Source organism: Falco punctatus (assembly GCF_963210335.1).
Source record: "Falco punctatus genome assembly, chromosome: 10".
NCBI classification, from domain to species: Eukaryota; Metazoa; Chordata; class Aves; order Falconiformes; family Falconidae; genus Falco; species Falco punctatus.
The window spans coordinates 8,247,971-8,275,045 of record NC_137590.1 but is presented as its reverse complement, the minus strand read 5'-3'; the positions used below and the strand labels follow the sequence as shown (position 1 = coordinate 8,275,045).

Sequence of the window (27,075 nt, the reverse complement as noted above, 5' to 3'; positions counted from 1 at the left end):
TCTCAAACAGGAGATACATTTGGCTCTGAGGAGTTAAGTACACAAGCAATTTATCATAGCTGCACAAGGAATCCAAATTCTTAAGTCTTGGCTATAATCTCACCTCTCCAAGAACCAGCTGTACCATTTCTTGCATACTTCTACGGCATCTAAGAACGCTATTGTTACTGTCCAACACACTTTTCCTCATGCTAGTATTGGAAGCCATTTATGAAGCTACCTTGAAAATGATTATTCCTCTCTAGCATTACCACATGCAAGTATACAAGTATCAATATTCAGATACTATTATGTATTCCAAAAAACATGTTCATCAGAAGCAATTCAGACAAGTCTGAAACGAGAATGTCACAGCTAGTTTTAAGATAACAAGAAAACTTCAAAGAGGTATTTAGCACTAGTCTAAATCTTTCTCCTGTTGGTACACCAAGGAGAGGAAGATTTTCAGTTAATTACTTATGAAAATCCCACAGAGTCTTTGTATCTGCAACCACACATGAATTTTCAATTTCATAGAATAACTGAAGTCCTAATACCTTTTTAAGAGCTCACCACCTTCAGAAAAGTTAAGTACTGCTGGCATTTAAAGGACAGATATTATTGCATGGTATTTAAAGTTGCATTCCTTCCCCAAGGAGGCAGCAGTCGGGGAAGTTACAATCTTGCTTTACAATTAGTTTCTTAGTTTAGAAAAATTACCAATAGGTATTACAGCAATTTATTTGTAGAAATAGTGTTGCTGACCTGCATGAGTATGCATTTTAGTCTTACGCCCTTAAAGCGTCCCAGATTAGCTTCCTTACTGTGCCTCCACTGCAGATTGAGTCCAGGTCAATGTTCGCATTAAGAGTCTCCTCCTTCCATTCCTGTCCAACCTAAAGCACCCTATCAAGCTTACTTTATCCTCACAGATACATGCATACCTGAGGACACGTTCCTTAGTCTTTGCTCCTGCAATCACCCCCTTGATTCTTAGTGATCTGACTTAGGACAAATTACATCATACATAGAAGCCTGCTGGAAGGTACAGAAACATTAATGGGTACTAATGGTCCAGCTAAAGAGTCTGTACTCTTGCTGCACAGAACACGTCCTGCCTCAGTGAAAGCACCCCACACAGTCAGTGTCAGTCCCAAGCCAAGGAATGCTGGAGGAGATGTATTCATAGCGAGTTTGGGTCAGCACCAGGCTGTGTGGAAGCATACCTTACATGAAATAGTGTCCTCTACTATTTTTACCTTCTTAAAAATGACTGCTCAGGAAGATACAATTCACTATCAAATAACTCAAAGCTGGTAAGTGGAAATTATATTCAATTCCACTTTTTCACTCTATCTGTTGATATTTAATTCCCTCATGCAAAACTGTTTACACAGCTTTATTGCTTTTTACAATCTTTTTCAGGCTATCAGTCCTCTACCACTCAGTTCTGATATACTAAAACCAGCCTGCAATGCAGGTGATGTTACTTTCCTAACATAGTTTGGGGTTTTATGCTAGCAAGTACGGGGCTGACGTTTTCACTGAACTATCAGAGCTCAAGATGGGCTCCCGAGAGGCAAGTCTGCTTGGCATTCACATATTACGCATGCAAAATTAAGACAGATTCCCCCTCCCCCCCACATGCACACTTAACCTACACTGAATTATTTGCTATTTTATTGTCTAATCTTGCAGTCTGCAATCCTTCAGATTTTGCTCCTCTTGTTTTGTCAAATCTATTCGAAACAGCCAATAACTGAAAAATTTCAGCTGCAATGCTAGAAAGTTACTTCCTCCCACAACAATTTACATGTCAAAGAAGAGTCAGTAACTTGGAAATCTCTCCCAGTTTCAGAACTTTATGCATTTGGACGGAAGTTCTGAAGTCAGAAAAAGACTACGCCTGAATTTAACACAGGCAGGATGAATTTTTAAAGCTCACACCATTTCAAGCATACCACACCTATTTCAGCATTCCTGTAGGAAAGGGGTAAGCTGTGCAAAGTAAAGAGATTTCTTCCAGCTATAAGACCATTCAGACCCAAGTTCACAGATGAAACAGCCTAGGTTCTTTCAGCTGCATACCAAGATACCGTAACGCTGTTCTCAGTCTTTTTGTCACCTCCCCGTAGCTACATAGGCAAGCATGAAAAGTACTGAACCATACAAATGAAATTAGTCATGCATGTATGAAGTAAGGTACAGAACAGAAGTCATATGACTGCCCCCAAGACCAGCAGCCACAAAAGCCCTACGCGAAAGGGCTAAACAAACTCAGGTCTTTTGTCACTAGGTAAATGTTTACAAGGGCTGCCAAGGCATTAGATACGGAAGAAAACATTTGCAAGTGGAATGGGTTCAAGTTAAAACTTTGATACAGAGTTATACCAAATACTTACAGTAACAGTGAAAACCTCCACATCACCAGCAGCACTTGATAAAGGTGATGGAGGATGAGGAACCATCTCCCAGGCAGGCCTCATGACCTAAAGTTTACTATGAACAGTCCTCAGGCAAGCGATACAATGTAAGATTCATTATTTGCAGCTACTGTAGGAATAAGCATATCACAGGTTAGTCAACAGGACTGAAGGACAAGTGTTTGGAACCCTTGCACACACTCCATGTGTAGAGATTGCTCCAGAGGCGGCCACAGAGGAAGCTAATGATTAAGACTGCTATGGAAACAGAGCCCAATTAGCTGCCCAAGAGAAAAAAAAAACAAACAAACCCAAAACCAAACCCCATCTACTTTCACACTTCAGAATAAGGACATATTCTTCTTCATTTTTACTTAACTAAAGTAAATTGAGAAAAAAACCATTTTATTTCTATATCCATTTATTATTCCAGTCTGTAAAAATATAAGACTAATATACAACTACATCTAGCTTGATTGTGTAAAATCAATCTTCATTCAGTGAGATACCAATGTACATTATACATTAAAGTTGTAAGAAAAATACTGATATTTGACATTTTAAACAAGTTCATATAATGTAAAAATCACATTGCAAGTAAAATTTAATTAGAAAATACATAATATTCACAAAAATACACATGTTAAAGACAGCTTGTGAGAACATTGTCCTAAATTTAATTCAGCTGTGGAAAAAAACATATTCACAGTTAGGCTTGACTTTTCCAGTACCATAGCAGAACTTCAAAGTAAATGCATCTTAATTCTGTTAAGAATGTGTTCTTTTTCCTATTAAGGTGCACTTAAATGTCCCAGTCATAAGTAAGGAATGACTTGTCCCCCCACTGTGCAGGTACACAACATGTAACACTAGTCAAAGGAATTTTAGTTTTCCATTCCATTTTGAAATAATTTGGATATTTATAAATTAATTTATAAAAAATGGATTGAAAATACAATTTACATATACAGAATACTTAATACACAAAGATTACATTAATAGCAGCGTAATATTGTCAATCATGCGTAGCATCCTCACTATCACTTTTGGATTTTGTCTTTCTTTAGCTAAAGATAAAATCTATATAAAACAGTCAAGCCTTTAAGTATTTTCTTCCAGGGAGAAAACCGTAAAGATGTTAAAAATTTAGGAGGTAGTGAATGAAAGGCTAACAATATCAGCATATTTTAAAAAAACCTTATACTGAACCCCAGTATCATTTATATATAAAATTAAGTTTAGCCACTCATAATCAACGATTGATCATCCTGAAGCAACAATTTAAAAGTATTTCATAATTAACAGTGTATGCATTTAGTAAGATATGGAAGAACTTTAGAAACTTCATGGTAACTGCAGCATTAAGCAATTACATGCTCTGCAGTCTGTCGTCATAACTGTAAATACACACTTTTAAAAACCCATTTTTAGGTTCGTTCTTTAATGGTTTTACCAAGTCCCACCAAATGCTTAGTTTTACTGCAAGTTACTAAACTTCTGTAAATCAGAACGTGATGCGTGTCAAAAGTTATATAACCTCACATTTAGATTAATCAGTTTGTAGGAAGGTCCCAAGAGATGAATTCTCATGCAATTTAGAGTAGGACCCTAGGTGAATTTCTGCAAGCCCTTAATACTGGCATATATATTCAAAATATTCATGCATCTCTTTTAAGTAGAGTTTGGCGGCACACTAACCTTGTGTGTTTGTACCTAAGCAATACGTTACCTTGCAACACCAGCATTCTTGGACTCAACCCTCCTGTGCAAGTTAATATCTCAGAGCTACTATCCAAGCTGCAAAATACTCATGTACAACGTTAGGCCTGTAACGCATTTCCGCTGACTGAAAACATTACACCGTTATTAAGCGCACTACCAGTTCATTTTCTGTATCTGTGGACCTCATTCCTCTTCTCAACCAAGTGCCTTTATTCCTTTGATTATTCACAATACATTCAAGTAAACAAAAGGCACAGAAGTGCAAACTAGCATAATAAATGAAAGTCACCCTCCACTGATGATTTCATATAGGAAGGAAAGTTTTGTTAAAGGAAAATAAAAAGACATTTTGAAGTAAACGATCTTCCTTAAATAAAGGAAGTGTAGAGCAGCACTGTCAGACAACATGTATATTTAAAGTCTACATGTTGCAGAATAAACACTTATTTTCCTCATTTCACAATAAGTGGATGTAGTTACTTCATTTTTAGTAATTATAAGCAAAACTAGTAATATCCTTCAAAATTCTTGCTCACATTGGAAAAGATTCCAGGGCCTCTCCACATGCACACTGAAGAAGCCATAAATAAATCTGATGAAGCAGACCTCTAACCTGTATTTGCAGAGTACCATTGTCTGTTATGCTAACCCTTCAGAAGTCAAAATGGGCATGAATGCTTTCTTGACATCTATGAGACTTGGAATTCCAATGGTATTGAAAGCTTGAAAATGCTGCTGCTCGTGAGATGTGGATTTAAAATTTGCATTTAGTAAAATTAAACAGCTGTAATTTCAGAAGCAATTTTGTTTACATCATTACAAGAATCTTAAAGAAATACAGTTTTAGCCTCTGATAGCCTAGAAAGACTTTCACAGATGCCTTAATATTAAACTTACAGTTAGTCTCTTGTTAGTAAAGTTACCAGAGGTAGATGTTTCCTCAAGATAGATTGAGGGGAAAAAAAGAAAGGGGTTAGTCTCCTTTCCTGTTTATATCTCCCCACAGGGCAGAACACGCTTCCAAGAACCTTAACTGCTGGCTCTGCTAAGCACAGCACCACAGTACAGAACTGGTAGCATCCTACTTCCTCCTTAGAGGCTGACAGACTACTGGACCCCTGGCGAGACGCTCCATCCATCCTTCTCCCCAATCCTATTAGCCCCCATCTCATTTTCCTGCCACAACTTACGTTCCCAGAGAAGGGTCAGGTCAGGCAAGGAACTGTACCAAAGTGGTAGAGCAGGAAATACTAAAAGGGAAAAGGAGAAAAATAACACTAGAAGCCTCTCCCTGCAATTCTCCTAGGAAGTTTGCAGCTGATTACACGCATACTTACATACTTGCAGTATCAGGACTTGTCATCAGTGTTCTGTTTTACATATAGCAACTTCGTAATATCCAAAACACCCAGCCAGTGGTACAAAGATCAACATTTTACAGTTTTGTCCATTTTGATGAACAATTTAGTATCACATGGCTCAAGCAAGTTCTATTAAAGGCTCATTCTGACTTAAAACTTTTTTTAATTCAGGGATTTAACCTGATTTAAACTGTTCTACCTTGTTCGGGTTTGAAGAAAGTCACTTCTTAGGTAATTCAGACTCATTACAACAAACCTTTGCTAGTAGAAACCTTTACAGCTTCTACTAGGACTGCGATTTTAACAGATTACGTTATTTCCATAGCATTATGTTTACATTTGATTTTTTTTTTTAAATTTACTGGCATTAGCAACTAAATCCAATTATTTCCTTAACTACTGCAAACTAAAGTGAGAACAGGTCTTTGATGCATAAGTGTTAAGACTTTCCCATTTGAATTTCAAAATCACAGTCATTAAAAGTAAGCTTACCTGGCCATTAAAAACCGTAAAGGTGCATGACTAACGAGCCTGTGGTTGCACATTCACTCACAAAGGAACAGTCAACTTCAGAAGCCCCCACCTTCAAAACCTGACTGTTGTCAAGTTGCTGATCACTATCACATATCCCTATTGCTCAATGTGTCATTCAGGGAACTAGACCAACCACAATCATCTCTTCCCACCCCACCTCATGCTTACTTTTCAGTTTCCTCAAATACACAAACAGCTGTACCAGCTAAACAGCAGTCCAGAACAGGAATGAAGTGGCTAAAGCAGCCCCATCATACGTAAGCAGCACTTCAGATGAACATGAAACCACAGTACATTAGTCAACCTCACATAATAATGCAAGTGTACTTCTATAGAACCAGTAGTATTCTGCATTTAAAAAAAAAAATCAAGTACCTTTAAAAAAAACTCACAGCCATCTCTTAGCTATCCTTCATTTTCAATTTAAATTTTCCTCATTCAATTGCAGTGTTATTAATTAGCTTCCATCTTTGTGAAGTATTTACATTGAAGTGCAGAATCAACTGAAGTTAAGTCATCTTACATAATTTTGAACTTCTTGTATTTACTTTTTTCCCTCCTTTTAATCTAACTGCAGTGCTTGATAGACGGAGAGGTATAAAATGTATTACATATTAAGCCAAATTGAAACATGTATGGCATCCTTACTTAATACAAAGTACACCAATGTAATTTCATAGTGTTATTATAGTTCCATCTTCTTCTAATGACTTATGATCTGCATCTTGTACTTCATATTCCATGCTAACATTGCCTGCTGAATGATTCAAGTTCATCTCACTGGAAGGAAGGAATCCATTTTGTGCTGATTCATGAAGGAGTTCAATTTGTGTCAATGACTCTAGGCTTTCGCTGGTAGGTGCAGCTTTTGGAATCTGTTGTGGCTCACCGCTGTCTTCAATAACAATGTCCTCTTCATCACTCTCCTCTTCTCCTTGCAATAAATTTGTTAAAATATTTGGCGTGCTACTTGGAAGACTAGATTCAGTAGACTGACCAGAGCTGCCAGAAGTCCGACTGTTCCTCACAACATTATTTCTCTGGTTTGCTGGTCTTACTGTAATGATCAGATTACGGCTGTTTGCAATCATCATGTCTGTAACCTGATCAAGGCTTTTTCCTGAAACCTCTATTCCATTCACCTCCAGTACTTCATCATTGACAGCCAATAAACCTGTGCTTTGAGCCAGGCCTCCAGGGACAAGCCTAGATATGAAAATCCCTGGAACTTTCTCTAATCCATGTGGCGTCACTCTGACACTAGAGCCGTCTCGTATATAGAATCCAAGGGGTTTGTCGGTTCCATATTTGTAAAGTCGTACCCTACGGTGGGTTTCTGGAAGAATATCTACATCTATAATAGAAGACACTGGTCTGAAGTCTTGTGGCATGCTAATGACAATGTGTGGTTTCTTCTTGTGATTATCTGGACGTAACACATTTGATAAGACATTTTTCTTCCTCGTCATAGTATCCGTACCAAAGGCACTGTAGTCTGCATCTTCTGTAAGACATAGCACATTGATGATTAGATCACTTTATATGTGGTCCATACCACACTGCTATCATGTTTTAGGTTAGCAAAATGAAGTATCTGATCTACAAGGTTACTGGCTTGCCATAGTAGAACCATTCCTCTCTACACGTAAAACAAGAGCTTTAATGTCACAAGATTCGAAGTTTTTAATACTTTTAGTTTCCTTCTACCAAAGGAAACAAAAAGTTAAAGTTAGCAGCATAGCAGCAGCACAGACACAAAAAACTGTAGCTGTTTGAGAGAAAGGTTAGAATGGAAAGAGTGAGTACTTTCCTAGAAACATTTTAATTTTATTCAGAGTAATTCTACTTGCTAGTTTTCTCTCCTCAGGTTACAGATCATTGGAAAAGAAAGAATGAAAAAGGAAAGCAGCCAGTGTGCCTATTATTGCCTAGTTCCTGGAAGCTAGCCAAGTGACCTGGATTCAAACTCCAGAAAGCTTATTCCATTCTGCACTCTCTTCCCTGCCCCCATGCAATGTAGGTAAAATGGCTATGGAACAGAAACAAAGAAATCTTGCACACAAATACTTCAAGCAAAACTGTTCATACAAACTATGTTGTAACTGTCTCAATTTGATACATAAGTATGCTTAGAATTTTTTTTAAAGAAAACATAGACAAGTCATACAAATACCTCTAATGGGAGGGAAAAACATGTCTGTGGAAGCAATTCTGATGTCTGAAATGCCTACTTACCAAAAGGAAGCTTCCATTTTTCTTTTTAATATACTATAACTCCCCAAAACCAATGAACCAAAACACATTCAGATCTGAGTTTCTTGGATTTACACTCATATTTTTGCAACACTGCATAGATTCCTTTTTCCCCGCAGTGGATAAAAAAAGCCTAATCAAGCAGAACTGGTTTGCACTAACCCTGGAATTCAGAAAAGTTGGGATTTCTTTGTACTATCACATTAAGATGCCATTGGTACAGCTGAGAAAGTAAAAGAATTGCTATACACTTCAACTCGTGAATTGAAATAACTATAGAAATGCTGAATTTCAGGAGAGTTGTCAATTGCTGATGAAAAAAGTGAGAGCTGGTAAGTCAGAAGTCGGGGGTTTTTTTCTAGGCTAAGATACATAGACATGTACCAGCTGTATTTCAATTCTTCAGATGCTATAAGCAAAATAAAGAAACAGTTCTGAAGCAATAGCCTAACACTACTCCAGCATGTAATACTAACTCTCCCCTTCCCCAGACATCAAGGTTGCTGAAAATAGAGTTTAAAAATAAAATTGGTCTACTAAGGCAGCCTTGGGCTTAGTATTCTAAAAAAGATAAATGACAACAGGAAAAGAAACAAATTTATATTAGCCCACAAAAACACCCTGAAGGTATTTATTATAAACTCATACCTTGTGTGTACCCAATGGTAATAAAATAGTTCTTCAACATGGTTTAAAAAAAATATGCATCCTGATGAAGGCCTTATTTACATTTCTTAACTTTTTTGTTTAAAAAATAAGCACACCTTTAGGGAAGCAAAGCTGTTTGCTAAAGACTAACATCATCTGCATTAGTTTACAGATAAAGCTGTTCAACAAACAGGAATTATTTCTGAAGACAGCTAAATCTGTATGGCCATACTATACTCTGGAGTCACAAAGGAAGGCCACAGAGATGATCAATGGGCTGGAGAACCTGCCCTATAAGGAAAGACTGAAGGAGTTAGGGTCTTTTCTTTCTGCAGAAGAAAACGCTTGGGGAGGAACCTCACCACAGTATGTCAGTACTCAAACAGTGGCTGCCAAGCCATGGGTAAAAAGTTGCACTGGGAGAGGTTTAATCTTTTTTCCTTTTTTTCAAGTGACAACAGTAGATCACTAGAACAACCTCCATGGGATGCAGCGGAGTCCCCATCACTACAGGTTTTCAAGATGCAGTTGGACAAGGTGCTAAATAATCTCATCTAGGCTCCCCCCTTTGCCATACAAGGTTGGGCCAGATTATCTTCTGAGGTCCCTTCCAACCTGGGCTGTTCTGTGATTCGATGAATTGTACAAGGAAGAGTAGGGAAGTAAAAGCAAACAGAAAAACCTACAGCAGCTACGCTTGAGAACGTTAAATGACTGTGAATACAGGAAATAATTTTTAGTTTATTTGGGAGTCTGAAAGGTTCTCAGAAGAGCATGGAATTACTACTGTTACTCAGCAACAGAGTTAAAGAGAAAAAAAATTGTAATTCAATGTTAAATTAAAATAACATTAGGTCAAGCAAAAAGACTTTAGAAAGCCTAAAATCTGTTCTTCAGATGTTTAAGAGTGTTAAGTCAGTTGTGTTGAAGAGTGGGTTGATTAAAAAACAACCCAACCTCCCAAACCAAGGCACATAACAGGTAGACTATGTCTGAAGTCTAACACATCTCCACAAATGCAAACTTACCATTTTCTCTGTAAAATGCATTCTGGGACACCTAACTGACTGAAGATCAGCCATTAAAAATTCTGTACTCTACTGCTGAAAATTAACATGCTAATTTTTCAGACAGCGTGGAGCAATTCTTTTAATGTTTGCTTAAAATTTATGATCAAAGAAAAAAGTGTGAGAAGTTTTGCCCTTATCTCTACTGACAACCCATCCAACCAGTTTCAAGTTAGACATCTGGTCGGTACATTGGGAGGATTTTTGCAATTCAATGAGTTGCAACAGCTTCTCTTTTTTTATTTGGAACTACAGTTGCCTACAAAAAAAACTTTGAAAGGGCAATTGTGAAATAAGATACTAGACAGAAGTGTCTTGCTTGAAGTGTCTTTTACTGCTAGATACAAAGTAACACAATGACATCAAGACAGCTATAGCGTAGGTGAATATTTTAGACAAACAGCAGACAACGATGATTTGAATATTAGAATTAAGAATGTTAATGAGTGTAAAGGTTAGTTTTTTAGGTCATGGATTTCCCCCTCCCCCACCAGCAGCTGGTATGCATCTTAGTGATCTCAAAACCTATGTAACAACTTTTTTGTGCAGTGCATGTCTAAGTAGAGTAGATCTCTTGTACTTTAGAACTCTGGTTTTAAGGCCACACAATCAACGTTAAATTCGGTAAAACCAGAGAAAAATAATATTCCAAGGACCAGAAAGGTACTGCATGGACAAGACAGGTCATTTTGCCTTATTTCAAAAGCTTCAATTTTTTGGTTTGTAGTGGTGACATGTATTTCTAGGCATTTAACACCACACTGCTCCAGAAGAGCTCTGTTCTTTGGGAAGTTCCCCAGAAAGCCAATGAGTAAGTTGGAGGCATTTCAGCTGGTTAGTTCCATACTGGTCAGGCCTTAACTCGTATTATGCTTTTGTAGAGTAAGCTCATTTAAAGAAAATAGGAAAATTGCACATGCATAACTTATTTGTACTAGAGTGCAAGTTGCTAATTAAAACTCTAGGATCTAGGTACTAACATACTAATACCAGTGAAATGCTAGGTTTCCACTGCTTTTAGTACAAGACTTTGTTTAGAAACAGTACACAGGAAGGAAAACAGCATATTAAAACATTGTCAGTATTGATCTTTCTTACAAGTACTCTTCCACATGCGTTGCAACATTAAAAGGTATTCAGCTTTGGGTTTTTTTCTCCTTAAACTCAAAGTGTACAACTTCAGATTCTTGTCAAAGAATCCGAGTATCTGGTATTTTACACATTCTGTCATACTAAATGTATATCACATTCAACATTGCCACAGTGGGCTGTAAGGCTTCTTCACCTTCATAGCAGGCTACATACTGGGATGCCTCTCCCTGCCACTCAGGCCTTCCTACATGGTAAATTTGGCAGGTACTACATACACAAACATATACACATTTCTTACATCCAAGAAGTAGATTTATTGCTGTGATCATTTGCAGGACAAGTTTGTGCTCTTGACCCAAGAGTTGGATCTTGAACTATTCACAGCTTTCCCTGAACAAGAAATTAGAGTTCACAAAAGAATCATCAGCCAGCCTGCCTTACCACCAAAGAGGAGCTGATAAGGCTGAAAACTTTTCTCCAAATTTTTCCATAGTTAGAAAAACTGTGATGAACATCAGTTGCAAACGGCTGGCTTTGAAAGAAATACTAAGTAAATATATTTGTACGCAAAATAAAAATTCAAAGTGCTTTTTAGACAAAAACAAATATCAGAAAAACATTTAATGGAAGAGATATGAACTTTAAAATTCTTTCAGAAGACAAATATAAAATCAGAAATCTTAACACTGAGCTGGTGCTTTTGTTTTTAGAAATTTATTTAAGTTACATGACACATTATTGAAATAAAACCATTCCAAAATTGCAAGCCATATGTCAAAACATTTAAGAAACTATAAAGCATCAGGGTTGTTTGGTTTGGTTTTTTTTTTCCATTGTAATTAGTCCTAGTAGTCTAGTAATTCAGAACTAGTACAAACCTTTATACACTTTAAGCTACATAATTTGTGGGGAAAAGAAATAGCAAAAGGTTGATGAAAACACATCCCCAGATCTCAGCCAAACAGCATGACTCTGTTTAACCTCTCTTCCACTGCTAAACAAATTTTCTAAAGCAATATTCAAGTACAAAGGCATCTTTGTTCTGGCATCTCCCTAATCAGTTTAAAGCTGCAGTGGAAAATATTTTGGCATAAAGCCAAAGGACAAGGTGTTAACTACAGATAGTGTTAAGGAGAATGTCCACATAGTGCAAGAATGATTTTTCTCCCAACAGTTTCAAGCTCAAGGTGGCAATCTGTAGACACTTACTACATGAAACTTAAAACGAGGCCACAAATGCCCAGTCTGGTTTCAATTTAACAGTGTTCAAGACAGATTTTTAAAATGTTTTCCTGATCCATTTGCAAAGCAGCATAGAGTTATGCCTCAAGAATTAAATTTTCACCCCCCTTAAATAATTAGTACATTTAAATATAGATACAATTTAGCATTTTTTTAAAGAAGCCCCAAGAAATCTTGTCTCTTTAGTCACAAGTTATAACAAAACATGGCTTTAGGAAACTAACCTATGTTTTTAGGAAGACAACTAAGAATACCTAGGATATTCCAGAAAGCTGTATAAAAAGCTAGGTCCTCTTACCTTTCACTAAAATGAAAGCTTCTCAGTGAAGAACTCTACTTCAAGAGGCACAAATAAATTAACCAAAGAATCCACTTTTTACTATATACAGCCACATACTTGCAGAACTCATGCAAGAGTTGTGTATCATAATTTAATATCCTCCAATTGAGTTTTAAGGACATTATAATGAAATTATCTTCTGTTATCTCTATTATTATTGTATTTACAATGCAAAGCCCTCCATGTCAAACTGCCCTTCAGCGTCTGAGTGGACTGTGTTCCTCCCCCCCTCCCCAATTTTATCTTCAGTAAGATTTTTCTCACAGACAGAGTGACTCCCATACATCTGGATTTAATCATGATACATCAGTTTAACCTTTAAATTCCAGATGTCAACAGTACCTGTTAATCTGTTATACTGCAGATAGAAAGAAATTCCAATAAGGAACTGTTTTCCTCAAACTGATAGCCAGTTGTTACTTGTGCAATGTCAAGCTCTAGTTCAGATTTAGCACTGGAACAGTTTAAAATATTTTAAAGGAATTTAAATACACTTAGAAGAGTCTAAGGGGAATGATTTCATTACTTTACAGGATCTCTAGGTTTCTTACCACATTAACCAATACACATAAATGCCTAATTCAAACTTTCTAGCTTTCATAAATTAGGAGTCAAAACCAAACAGGAAAGAGTATTTACTTTGAAATTTCAGAAATTGTGTTATGCCAAAGTCACATTTTCGCAATTGTTAGTTATTAGTAAGTGCAAAAGCATCTTGCTGCTCCTGTTTCAACCTCCCATTCGACATCCTGAACACTCCATGCATGCAATATACTAAGTTAATATTAATTATCCTAGATTTTATTGTAGTTTGCTCATACCTTATATTAGCTTTCCACAAACTGCATGTAGCTTCTAAACAGGCAAGACAGTACAATAAAACTTCGTATCTTAAGACAGAAAAAAACTTTCTCTTACCCCCGTGGCCTTTTGCCAAAGATGTTAAATTCCCAACTATTATTGCTGGAAATACAAAACCAGGTGAAGTTCCATCAGAAAACCCACAGAAGTTTTTCAGATTTAAAAGAATGCATGAAAGCCACAAGAAGCCTTGCAGGTGGAAAAGTAACTTACATCACTTAGTAGTTCTAGTTCCAAAACAAACAGAGATCAGAGTACCTCCATCAATAGCAGGTGCGTGTTCAGACATTTGATTTTCAATTTCAGAGGTACAGCCAATAAGGATCTGCACAATCAGATGAATTAACTATGCCTAAACAAATTATGCTGCACAAATTATGACACATCTCTAACTCCCCCAATTCACCTTTAGTTACAGGCAAATTATCAGAAATAAAATACAGAATCAAGTTATTTCCTTATTTTCCGTCAAACAAACCTGCTAATAAAGTCAAATTTAATCACAAGTGATCAAAGTGGTCACAACTAATTCAGAACAAAGTACAGTGCTGGAAGTGCTGGACTCGGATGCCAGCCTGGGTTCTTTATTCCCTAAAACTCTATAGCAAAAAGACTCTAGTGTCAAACAGAAGGTGATGACAGCTGTTACTTTCTACAAAGCTTTTCCTGCTAGTCAATTCTTGGCATGATAAACTTCAGTGGATTAATCTTATTTCTAGTTCTATGCATTGTTTCAACTCCATTATCAACTCCCCGCACAAGAATAATAAGAAGTAACCCATCATGCTTTAAATAAAGGTACAATGAAGGTATAAATCGTAACAAAGTTAACACAAGTAACAATCTAAAAGCATATGGTGTTAAAATATAAACTCAATAATCCCAGTCTGACAAAGTGGCTTATCTGTTCTCATCATATGGCTACTGTAGGAGATTAAACTGAATCATAGACTTTTTCTGCCTCTAAATACTATTAAAGCAAATAGTTCATTCCTTTGGCAATTCAAGACTGGAAACATAGGTCTTACTAGACTATATTATCCCCAATACAAATAAAACACATATTTTGCTAGTAACACAGCAGCTAGCCACATTGTTTTCGAATATTATTTTTGTTTCAGGCTGTTGCAGAGCTTATTCATTTTTTGGAAATGAAAAGTGATAAAAGCTTCTGATAGCCAAGTATTTTCTAAGGAAAATAAGCCTGTCTTCACAACCACCAGAAACGGGGCATGTCTTTATAAAATAGTTAAGCAAGAAGCAGTCTGCTATTCAAAGATCTGTTGACTGCCTTATGATAGGAAATGCACGTGCATACGTTCATACTATACACAATGCATGCACACTTGCATACTGGTGTAACTAAGCAGAAAACCAACAAGTGCAGAAATCAGGGGGTTTTGACTTCTCCAGATTAAAAGAATTTCAAGTCACATCACAAGATTTATCCCTTCCCATTCAGTTCCATATAGCAAATATGTTCTCCTAGAGAAGAACAAATACAACTTCAGATTTGTGTGTTTTTTTTTTTTCCTTCATGAACAAAAGCAGACATCAGAAAGACAACCAGAACTTCGTGCCTAGAAGTGTTACTTTAAAAGGCAAAGCAGCAAATTGAGCTGCACTCGCATTTGAGGTTTGGTAACTGAAATAAGCTTGTCATTTTGAAAGCTTCAGAATGTTCTATTAGGAAAGTGTGATAAGAGTAGCTTATTATAAAGTTAGTATTTAATTTATACTGACATTTAATACTTCATGTATTAATAAGACTCAAGATTCCTCCTTCCCATCCTTATAATGGCCTCACTTGTCTGATCAAGATTGGAATTTTAAGTGAAAGGCATCCAACATACAGAGCAGAAAACCCTAGAGATTTAAAGTTTATTTTCATTTACTTACATAAAACCAGAAAGAAGCATTTACTAGAGATTTAACTTGTCTTTATCCAACTGAACTAAATACAAGGAAAAAAGCACAAAGTATAAATAGGTTGCCTGAGGAAGCTTCTTGCAAGACAGATGAGTTGTAAATACCTTTCATAAGCTATAATTATTACGGAATTCAACATGATGAAATAGGACTGAAGGGTTTTTTCCTCCATACGTCATACTGTTCACTGCAACACAGTATAACTGGATAAACTGATGATTCACAGACTTCAAGTGCACCTACCTTTTCTCTGAATGAAAATCCTGAGTAGAGGATTGGCTGTGGAAACAGCTTTATGATAATTGTCATCGTTATTGATAGGCAGCAGGTCCCCATGAATGTCCGTATATCCCACTAGAACATCAACATTCGGTATCTTGTGTACATGCTGCAATAATCCATAGAACTCTTCAAACTTTCCAGGTTTGGACCTCTCCAGAGAAAATCGTCGAAATTCTGCTCCAAACTACAACAAAATGTATCTTACATCATTAATATGGAAATCTAACATCCTCAAGCAATAGAATGATTTGAATGTTAAACCAGAAATTATAAGGAATTAAAAGTGCACTGAAAACTACAACTGATTATTTAGGTGGCATTAAAAGGCCAGTTTAAACTGCTTCTTTTCAACCCCTCAAAGTTGTAACTATTTTTGGTCTCAATAAAACAGGTACTTTTGAATATGCAAAAGTTGTTTGCATTCGCTAATAGAGGATGTTAGCATTAAGGTGACAAACTTTGAGCCTCAGTATCACATACTTGTGTGTGTGTTACACACAGCAGATGTGCAGGTGCACATTATCAAGCCTCCACACCAACCTTTACCTCACAGTTGGTTACAACCTTTTGGAGAATAAAAGCTTTAGAGTTCTCACATACAAAGTAACGAAAATAAGGAGACAAGGACCCCGTTGTTAGCACATTAACAACACAGCAAAACAAGCTACGCCTTCAACACCCCACCTTCCTGCAAAGGTTTCAAATAAAGGAAGTATCTGGGTACATTCCTCTTCTAGAAATACTCCAATTACAATAACATTAACTAACAACAAGGCAGAAGGGATGATTCACATCTGCTTACAAGAAAAGCAAAGAAAAGCCTGCAGGAGGAACTCCCATCACGTCAGAAGCAGCGTGCTTAATCATGACATCAGTGAAAGACTTCATCCCGTGTCTCTCTCAAATCCTTCTTCAGCTATGTGAATTATGAATGCCACAGGTATTGTTCATGCATTGCATCAATTTAAGTTGTTTGGCTTTGAAAGACTACATAGTTTAAACATAATTCCATTAACAGAAGTTTAAAAAGCCATCAACCTCACTCTCTATTTGGAGTAAATGTTAAATCCTATTGCACACAGCATACAAAAGGCCAGATTTTCAAATGCGTGATTTCTATTTTTCCACATGATGCTATACATAGTTGGTGCAAACACCAAGAGACTAATAATCGGGCTATTATTTCCTAACACTGTTTGCCATATGCTCAATACTATTATAAAGCAGATAAAAGACAAAAGTAAAACTATGCAATTTCATAGTTTATTTAACCCCCTGAAATGTTCTCATTTTATGTCAAACGTTGCACTCCATTCCATTAAATAGGCTGCACTTACAAATTTAGAGGAGATTAAAGATTGGAAGAGTCTAACTTGAGAAGGCTTCTTGCCACCTGAGCTCTTTACAAATGCATGCTGTTACACTGCTAACTCATCTGGGAAAACACACCACGAGCTATGTCAGCATACTAGGAAATTACTAGAGATAGTCATTTAAGTAAGACTTACTTATAAGAGACATCTTCAAGTCCTCTGTAACACAGCATACCGCTGCTATACTTAAGTCTCCAGCCACGATAGAACATGAACTAAAGTAACCATATCTGTCTTATCAGCATATTGGATTTCATACTGAAAAAATATTCCAAGACATGAGAGGGGAAAACCTGAATTTTCTACCTAGTGAACTAGAAGTTTATTTTGGGTCTTTGATACCATCACCAGGAACTCTAGTCTGGGGTATAAAATTTTATTTTCTATGACAAGAAAAAGGGAGAACTGGAATTAATATACTATGGAGATTCCCCACGTCAAGTTCAGACTGGTTACCTAAATTGAATAAACTAGACTAACAAAAAGATTTTGCTCCTATAACTGCAGCTACAGTTGGGCTGTGCTGGCACAGCTTTGTCCTTTGGGGCACAATTATTGATTTGGAATAGCTAAGTAAAGAGCTGTATATTGCTGATAAGCCTACAAAGGCTAGACCACTCCACATTAATGGACCCCCTCCACCTCCCACACAAGCCTTTCTTCTTCCTCTTTAGAATTGCTTATTTTCATACAGGGAAGATGACTCCTATGCTATATTAAATCAAGGTGCTGTTAAATAATGCATTAGCGACAAGTAGTTCTAGGAATGCCTTGAAACCTGCTACATAATATGCACTTGAGACAGTCCCTATTCATTAGGACTTCTACACTTCTCCACATAAACACCAAACACCACATCACACAGATGATCCGTAGATAAATTTTAAATCAAAGAACATGCACAATTGCAAACAGTAAGTCTAGAGTTTTGGGCTGAGAAAACAAGTGTTTGTTTATAAGCACATTGTACTGATTGTTTCCAGCCTTGTAAGAGCATAAATAAAAAGAAAGAAAGAAAGACTTCACCAACTACAGTTACAGCTATGCTTAATTAGTATTTGAAATAATGGCTACCAGGTAATTCCCGTGCTTTCTAGTTTTTGTCCATGTGAGAAGTTAACACTTCAAAGAAATCATCATCATTCAAGCTATAGAGATTAACCATACCTTTTCTAGAAGTTTCAGCATTACGGTATGTTATCCTTAAAAAACCCTCACACAACACCATAAGTCCTGCTTCACCTATACTGCTGCTGTAACACATGACTAGCAGGAAAGGAAGGTACAGAATACAGACAACAGACTGCAGACCAAATTAATAAAAGCCAACGAGATACATTTTTCTACCAAGAGAACACATTCCCATGTATGTGAACTTGCAATTTGCCTAGACAGTGAAAAAGGGGTTTTAACTCAAGTTACATGAATTTAACTAATATCTTGACAGTCCACCTAATACTGCGCATTCAACACTTACAACTGTTAACTGCTGAATGGCATGGCAATAAAATATGACAAATATAAACCAGAATACCAAAGTTTTGCCTGCAAGACTTTGCTTAACCAGCACATGAAAAATTAGTGATAGGAAGAATGAATGCAGATATACCCACGAGAGAATTTACCGAATTGCGCAAAGCTCTGATGACAATAAACCGCTGGTATAAGCCATACCATATAGATACACAGTCATAAAACAATTTCCAGTGCAAAATCCTCAGATAGCTACTAAAAGAAGGCAAGCTCTTCTTTAATACATTAGCCAGGGCTTACCTCTACAAGTGATACAAGCTGTAAGAATATGCTCTACCCCACATGAAACAGAAACACATAGTCACTAAGTTAATTTAAAAAAAAAAAGTACAGAAATAGTCACCAATGTGCTCTTTTTAAAATTCTGACAAAAAACAGGTTTTGGAGATTGTGAATTATGACTTTAAACCACCTCTTTCGGCCCAGTTACCCCCAGCTTTCCCCAGGCATCTACATCTCTGTGTTTTTCAGCCTATGCAGAAACTCAGGGGCCAACTCCACCAAAACCACCCCAAATGCACTTTTCCGCTGCAGACACCCAGTAAGCGACAAACCCCCCCGCCCCGCTGGCTGAGCCCCCTGCCCGCTGGGCAGCCCTAAGGGGGGGTGGCGGGGGAGGGGGCCCGCCCCGGCCTCGGACCGGGCGCCCACCGCCCCCAGGGGCGCTTCAGCGACACCGGGGCCGCTCAGCGGCAGACACCGGCCCCTCGCCCCCGGTGCCACCTCCAGCAGGTGAGTCAGCAGCTCTCACCGCCGTCCCCCCCCCGCTTCTCACCGCCCTTCTGCACACGGTGACCAGACGCCCCCGCCGGGCAGCGCCAGGCCGGGCCGGCTCCTTCCCGCCGCCGCCGCCGCCCGCGGCCCTCAGGCGGGGCGGCCAGCACCCACCTTGCTCTTCACCTCCATGGTGCCCAGGCCCCGGCTGCCCGCAGCCCCGCGGTGAGGCCGGCTCATGCCGCCAGAGGGTCGGCGTCTCGCCTTCTCTCCTCGCTCTCCCCCGGGTGCCCCCGGGCGCGCTGCGGGAAGGGGGGAGAGGCGGCAGGAGACGGCGAGCGGCGTGGCGAGCGGCGGGGCCCGCAGCCAACTGCCCCCGGCAACCGCGGCCACTCCACCGGCTCCTGCCGCCGCGACGCCTCCGCCCTCAGACAGGGGCGAGGGGGCGGGGCCAAGGCGGCTCCTGGCACCTGCCGCGCCGCCGAGCCAGCGGCCAGCCGCGGGGCGGGGCGGGGCGGGAAACGGGGAGGGCAACGGGGCGGGGCAACGGCGCGGCGCCGCCACAGCGCCTGCGCGGCAGGGAGGGGCGCCGGCCGCGGAGGGAGGGGCCGCGCACCTGCAGCTGCCGAGCATGCGCAGTGGCCGGCGGGCGAGCTCGGCCGCGCACCTGCGCCTGGACCGGCGGGTGCACAAGATGGAGGCGGCCGCCCGGCGCGGGTGAGGAGGAGGGGCTGTTGTGTGATAAGGAAGTCTTTCCCCCCTCCCCTCCTAGGGAGCAGGTGTGGGATGTGCCTCGGCAACCTTTGCTCTGGAGCAGCTGATCTGGTGTGTGCAGGCGGGGCTGCGGCGGCTGGAGCGCGGTTCCCTGCCTTCTCCTCAGGCGCCTCAGCGCGTCCCCCCCTGCAGCGCTGCGCCCCTGGCTGAGGGAGCCCTCCGCGCCGGCGGCCCCGGGCCTGCAGGCCTCGCACCTCCTGGGCCGGGCTGCCCCCGGGGCCGGTGCCATCTGGGTGGCACAGGCGGCTTGGGATCCGGTGACTTTAACGCGGAAAGTGCACCAGCCTTCGTTTACAGATCGACAGGTTACATAAAATCTAGCTCGGGCTGGAAGTTTGAACAGTTCCTCTTAGGGGGCACCTGCACGCCCATCCTGCGCATGAAGGCGTTTGTGCAGTACATTTGTGTTTTAACCACAAATAATGTTGCAGGACCTGTGATCGGGTCAGAGCAATTGCCTTAGGTAGCCTTGTTTATTGCTTCATTCAGAGACAGATCAATTATTTTCATGTAAAGGTCTGCAGAGCTACCCTGAGAGAGGTAGTGACAAAATTCCTTAGTGGAGAGACCGTAAACACCATCTGAAGAAAAATGACTTTTCGCTTCTGTAATTGTACGTATATTGGCAAGAAGAAAGCAGGCAGATTAATCTAGTTATGTCAACAAACCTTTGAAATTCAGGTCTCTCCCTAATCTATAAACCTGATAGAGAGCTCAGGGTGAGGTATCGCAGTGTAGATGTTACGTAGGTGGCTGTGAAGGGAGTTCAAACAACTCCCTGCAGCTGAGGCAGGGTGCGAGTCTATAGTCGGTTCTCAATGTTCAGTTGATAATCAGTAATTAAAAGACCCAACCAGTGCTGAATCACTTTTAACTCTGTGCCGTTTTTCGTACAGTTGATCTTGTTCCCATCACGCCAAAGGCAAAGAAATTGCAGCTATCACTCAAACCAAGACAAGCTGTAATTAGTACAGAGGATATAGTTAATTGTTAAGTATAGTTTGCTGTCAGACGGTGTCTAGACTAATTCAAGTCATCCCATCCTTTATGTAGTATGTTTCAGTTTTACACTGCAGAAGGATACATACAGAATTCGGTCTGCAAATTTAGATAAAATCTGTGATCCTGGCATAACAGAAGATAGGTAACAGCTATGTGAGCAAGACTTGGATAAAACCACGTTATTTTGTGACTTTGTAATTACAAAATTGGAATAAGTTTGGACTGCTTTACATTTCTGTCTTCTATGGAATGCTTTGCTTAATGGGCTATAGGAAAGCGCAGAGAAGAGTGCAACTGACAGAACAGTGCCTTCTCCAGGTTTTTAAAGCTATTGGTTTGCCTCTCTTCTTTTGGAGAGAGGAAGAATTTCCTGAAGGTGATTTGTGCTTGAAGCCATCGTGCAGCTAATTTTATTACTATAGATTTACGAAGTATCAGCTAAGATAATTTTTTTTTGTTGTAAATTCCTAACATGGTTGGAGTGCTATGCAGTGGGTGTGGCAGCGTGCTTAAGGAGTCAGGGCAAATTCATTTCAAGTCACTGAAACCAACCTAATAAAAAGTATTAATCACTACCTTGCTTTCATCACAGGGAGCTGATGTATGAGGAAGGAATGTGATAAACAATTCGATTTCAGATAAAGGTATGGAGAGAGGCAGGCTTTTTGTGCCAGTTGTAACACAAGTTTCTAGAGCTATTTTAGTCACAAGTTCCGTAAAAAACCTGTGATTCAGACTTGATCAAGCTATTCATGGCATTTTCAGCTTCTGTGAAGTTGAAAGACAGGTTAGGTTTCCTAATCTCTGGACAGTTGGGGGAGTTTTTTTGGAGACCTGTTCTTTTGCTTTGTTTGTTTTGGTGTAGAAATTCAATCACTAAGTCCACCATGGAGTATAGTGCGTTTCTACTATAATGCTTCTTTCCCATCTCGATACTTCCCACTTGTTAAGTGAAATGGTATCCCATACAGCCCTCCTGGGAGTTGAAAGGATACTTCCAAGAGTAAAGCATAGAAAATGTCTGCCAGGATATGTTGACTGTTACTGATGACCCACCTAAACTTTTATTCTGTAGTTCAGAGCTTATGCCGTTTTCATATTTAACATAAACTATTCTTTATTAACACTAGCAGTGTTCGCTCAGAAGAGTGTTTTAGATTCAGTAGATTGTAATCTGATCTTGTATTGGAGTTGAGGAGGGGTTGGTGTTTGTTGGTTTTTTTTAAGGAAAGAGAAAAATAAATGGGGAAAACAGAAGCTTTATTTTAAAAATGGTCATAATAAGATCATTCCACAGCTTCTCCTTCTTTCTTTTTTTTAAAAAAAGTCTGTACTTTTTGATACCATCTACAATTTTGATACATTGATCTTGCATACCAGTTGTATTTCCCTACAAAGACAGGAATTTTCAGGAATAGAGTGTACACTTGGATAACTACGTTCTCAGAATATTAGGGACATGCGACCTCAAATTGCTTTTACGTTTCCCTTAATAAGTGAGTGGTACAGACAAACCATTTTTGTTGTGAAGATATCTCGTGCACAAATGCAAATAATATTGTTGAACACTGTTTATAGGTGGCCATGAAGCCATGGAAATACATTTCATAACATTAATACTCCTGATCCTGGAGCAGGACATGTGAATTTACAAAACATTGCATTAGAGAGAAAGAATTTAAGAAGGGCAGCTTGTTATATTTTACCTCCATGAATACAGTCCATACCAACAGCACTATACAAACACAAGAGCAAAGCTCATCAAGTAAACATGGCAGTTTAGCTAATTGTATAATAAAAACTTAATTTCTTATCCTGATGTTGTGACAATTGTAGGATTTTGTGGATTTTAATTTTGGTTTGGGGGTTTTTGTTTTGTTTGGGGTTTTTTTAATTTATTTTCTTTGAGGGGGGAACCCCTCAAAGTTGGTTTGGTAATGAATATATTTGTTTTTTAACTGTACAGCTATAAAATTACTTTTAGCATTGAAGTAGTGGTATAAACGTTTGTTGCTTTTCATGTGCAGAAATCAACAATAAGATACAATCCTACCAATAGTGTAGTGGCTGAAGGTACAAGTATATGACTGTAGTTCAAAAGTGGTCTGCAGCTTGGGACTACTTCTTCTTTCCTGGCTAGATTTTATCAGTGCATTTCTTGTACAGGTACCTGGGAAAGGTTGAGAAATATTTCTGTATTTAAAAAAAAAAAAGAAGAAGAATACTAAAGAACTGCAACACTTGGTTTTAAATATCTACTGCAAAGAAGCTAGGCGCATTTAAGTCCAAAGGAATGTACACTTCAAATTGTATTTTTGCTCAGTAAATAGGTGTTACAAAATACATTGTTAACTGAAGAGCTAATGCTGCTTCACGCATTAAAGGTAGGATGGCCCAGAGGAGCAACCAGAGAGTCAAGATGAAAGAATTTTTGTTCTTATTCTGCCTCTGCTTCCTTCTTTGGCTGTCAGCAAAAGAATTAGCCTTTTTTTCCCCCCACTCCTCCTCCAGGCACCTTTGATCCAATATTTGCTTACCTGTCAGTGACAAAATGAATTGATTATTTCTAAAGTTCATATATGAGATCTTTTCCAATAAAATATTTCTGGTTTCCTGGGGTTGTGGGTTTTTCTTTAAATTTGTGTTTCTGTTTTATTTTGTCTAGCTTTGTGGGAATAGTTGGCTTTATATTATGCTGCCTGTCAGATGAACATTGGTTTCTGGTGTGCTATAAATCTAGATCTGGTTTTGGAACCACATTCACACAAAATATGCCCTTAAATTAAAGTTAAACATAGGTGCCATACCTAGGAATCTGTCCATATCTAGGAAGGGTTGTGTGGAAAGGAGTGACTAGCAGCAATATACCCTAGTAACTGGGGACACCAAAGTTGTCACACCTCTTGCTGCAGAACTGAGGCTGTGACAAACATGGGAGCACTGTGAAGCCAGCTCTGGTTAGGACTCCTGAGGACAGGTGTGCTTGGTAGGCGGAAGAAATTCTCAGGATGTACTGTTATGAAATTACAGGGAGAAAATGGTGAATTATTCCAGTTTTTCTTACCTCTGCAGAAATGTTTGCTTTTCATTCTAAAAGGGAATTCTGACTTTCAGCTAGCTCTAACATCAGACCTTTAACGAAGGATGCTTTGAGAGTACTTTGGAAAGTATGCTGTTTGTCCCAGCAGCGGATGGTCTGTAGAACATTTCTGTGATTATTCTTGGTTAAGCGCTTTAGTTGCGATAAACTTCTGAAGTTTTTTGAAAATACTTTCCTAATAAGTCAAAAGCTAACACTATACATAAATTTGTACTCTCTGAGGTTTCTAACAAAAACTCTTAAAGCTTTTAAAGCTTTTTCTTCCCATTCATCTAGTAATCCATTTCTGTTCAATGACTCCAGATTACTTTGAAATTCTGTCTTATTTAAACACAGTAGTACTAATCACAGCTGACGTCTCGCACTGGCACACGTGTGTATAGTTTAATGATTCAACTCATGACTAAAGTGTTCAAAAGAAACCATGCTGGTGCTGGAGCTGGTCAGTAGGTAACAGTTCAGTGTTTCTTTCCCCAGAGGAATTTGTGAACATTACTTATGTGTGTTTCCAGTACTCATGGAGTGTTCCTGATTTAGAATTTGGAAAAATCACAACATCTCAAAGGAATAAGTGCTCCAGAATTTCTTTTAAACTTCACTTGGTACAGATTAGAATTTTAATTTTGTCTTGTTCTTAGAGAAGAAAGCTCTGCCTAAGAAACCTTTTGGAGTAAAGACTGCTTTAAAGTTTGTCCAGAAAGCATGTTACTGCTGTTTGTGAGTAAAATAGTGCCCTCTGCTAGTGACTGTAACATAGAAGAAGTAGTACTTGCCATCTGCTGAATAGTGAGTACTTGTGCTTTTTAATACAAGGGAATGTTTTTATACAGAATGGTGGTTGATGGATTTGTTACTACAATTATTAGCTACAAATTATTAGGCTTTGTCAGTTGTTAAAGGTAATTTCCTATCAAACAAGGGTAAAATTTGAGCTTTAAAGTGAACAAGCCACTATGGATTCTAACAGTTTAATCTTTTATAAACATCCGGCTCCTGTTACACAGCACCTTGCTTCACAGCTAGGCTGGACTGTGTTGTCTTTATGTCCTCTTGTCCCCAGGGTGTGATGTTTAATCACTCCGCGTCGCTTGTCAATGTGTTATTTTGACATCGCTTGGTAGCGAGTTTGTGTAACGCTCTTGTAAGCAAGTCCCTCTGCTGCATACTTTTGCAGGTATTGTTTCAGAAATCTTGCATTTAACTCCCTTTCCCTGAGCTTGCATGCTTTTCTGTGTCTACCTTCTTTGAGACCTGCTGGAAACAAATTTGTGCCCTCCAGGTTGGCCCTGCTGCCGAGCCAAGCTGCTTTGATGGAGAGGCTCAAAGGGGAATAACAGCAGGACCCGTTACGGTTCTGTTACTTCTCAGACTGTGAGAAAATGCATTCATTTCGCAAATGATACCTGCATCCAATTGCAAAAATAATGATATCTCGTTATAAAATAATTCGTTACTACTTATTATGGTTGAATTATTTCGGGATGATATGCAGGTCACCCAAGAGTGCTCACACGCTCAAAAGAAAGCACTGGCCACGCCGGCGACGCCTGTGGTGCAGTGGGAACTGGACCGCGTTACGTGTATGCGGAAGGTGGGTTAGCCGGTGGGGCTTGTCGGCGTAGGTCACGCGTGGGGGGCTTTCGTGCTGAGGACCCCCCTTGCCGCCCGCGGGAGCGCGCTCCGGGGCCGGCGGCCGGCAGGGGGCGCTGTGCCCGCTGCCAGCGGCGCGCGCTCCGGGGGGCGCCGGCCGCGCGGGGCCCGCCCCTGCCCCTGTGCTTGTAATGGATACCTAAAATTAATCCTGCCGTGGTTTCATAGTTCATTGATTTATGTTGAAATCGGAAGGTGAAGTTGACAACGTTTTCGGATAATGTCAAACAATTATTGGGAACGTATTTTAGGAAAATACAGGACGACTATTGTATTTAGACAATTCAAAGTAAATTAGGCTCTTTCTCCTGGTATTTCTGTGCGTGCATACACGAACAAGTCAAATCCATTGTGAAACTACGGAGCTGAAACAGGCAGACGTTCGTATACGGACATAATAGAACTGTCACTGTTTATTAACTAAATAGTACTGATGCAGTAGTAATAAGTAAAAATAGAAAAGTACAAGCCAAGGGGAGTAGAAAAGCAATTCAATTTTTCCATGTATGCCACATTTGGAAATACTGAATCCATGTGAGTTCAGCCACTGTCCCAGCTGCGTTCAGCTTTTAGAAGATATTCTTTGCTTCTGTTGGCTCATCTCTTACTTTCCCTCCTGAGTTATAATACCGTGAACTATAAACTCCAGTGCAGATAGGCGCACAAAGAAGCAAAAATAATCATGTGCTTAGAATTCTGGTTGTATGTAATTACAGTTTAATCTTGCTGTAAGACACCCTCAGAAACTCTGAGTGAATGCTCTTTATGTAGGGAGAGTTTGTTATAACATGGTCTAAAGTTTGTTGTGTTACAGTAATGAAAGTGCCTGATTTGGATATTGATTGGCTGATAGATTAAATCTACTTTATGCAGATTACTTTGTATTTATTAACATTTAGGTAGTATTCTAAAATCAAAAGAATACAAAATAAAAAAGGGTGGGGTAGAGACACAAGCAAATGTTTGCATACATATTGCTTGCATTATGAGTGGCGAGAAAAACGACTTTTCTGCAAGTCAGCCTGGTGTAAAGGATCATAGTAATAGGCTTAAATACTGAGTTATTAGCTATTGCTACTATAAACAGCTATGGTTTATAGCAGCCTTTCTAAAAGTCAGTTTAGTCTGGATCTTCCTGAGAAGCATGGTCTGCTCACAGGGTTTGCTGTCTGTAGTTCAGTCGGTTTAGAAAAACA

The 27,075-nt window shown here is 39.3% G+C and overlaps 1 protein-coding gene across 1 annotated transcript; it reads right to left on the bottom strand.

Annotated features, from left to right (window-relative positions):
- Positions 1 to 32: 32 nt before the first annotated feature.
- Positions 33 to 25,820, bottom strand: PARD6B (par-6 family cell polarity regulator beta). Its single transcript, XM_080405131.1, has 3 exons — positions 19,528 to 25,820; positions 15,695 to 15,917; positions 33 to 7,523 (listed from the first exon to the last, which is right to left on the bottom strand). Exons 1-3 carry the CDS (start codon positions 19,984 to 19,986, stop codon positions 6,694 to 6,696), a joined length of 1,512 nt encoding a protein of 503 aa, XP_080261257.1. The 5' UTR covers positions 19,987 to 25,820; the 3' UTR covers positions 33 to 6,693.
- Between the last annotated feature and the right edge of the window lie 1,255 nt (positions 25,821 to 27,075).

Coding starts and splice junctions, on each gene's coding strand:
- PARD6B (XM_080405131.1), bottom strand. CDS start 19,986: ATGCTCGGCAGCTGCAGGTGCGCGGCCCCTCCCTCCGCGGCCGGCGCC. Junction 15,918..19,527: donor CCATGGAGGTGAAGAGCAAG/GTGGGTGCTGGC, acceptor ATTTTGTTGTAG/TTTGGAGCAGAATTTCGACG. Junction 7,524..15,694: donor GATTTTCATTCAGAGAAAAG/GTAGGTGCACTT, acceptor TATGTCTTACAG/AAGATGCAGACTACAGTGCC.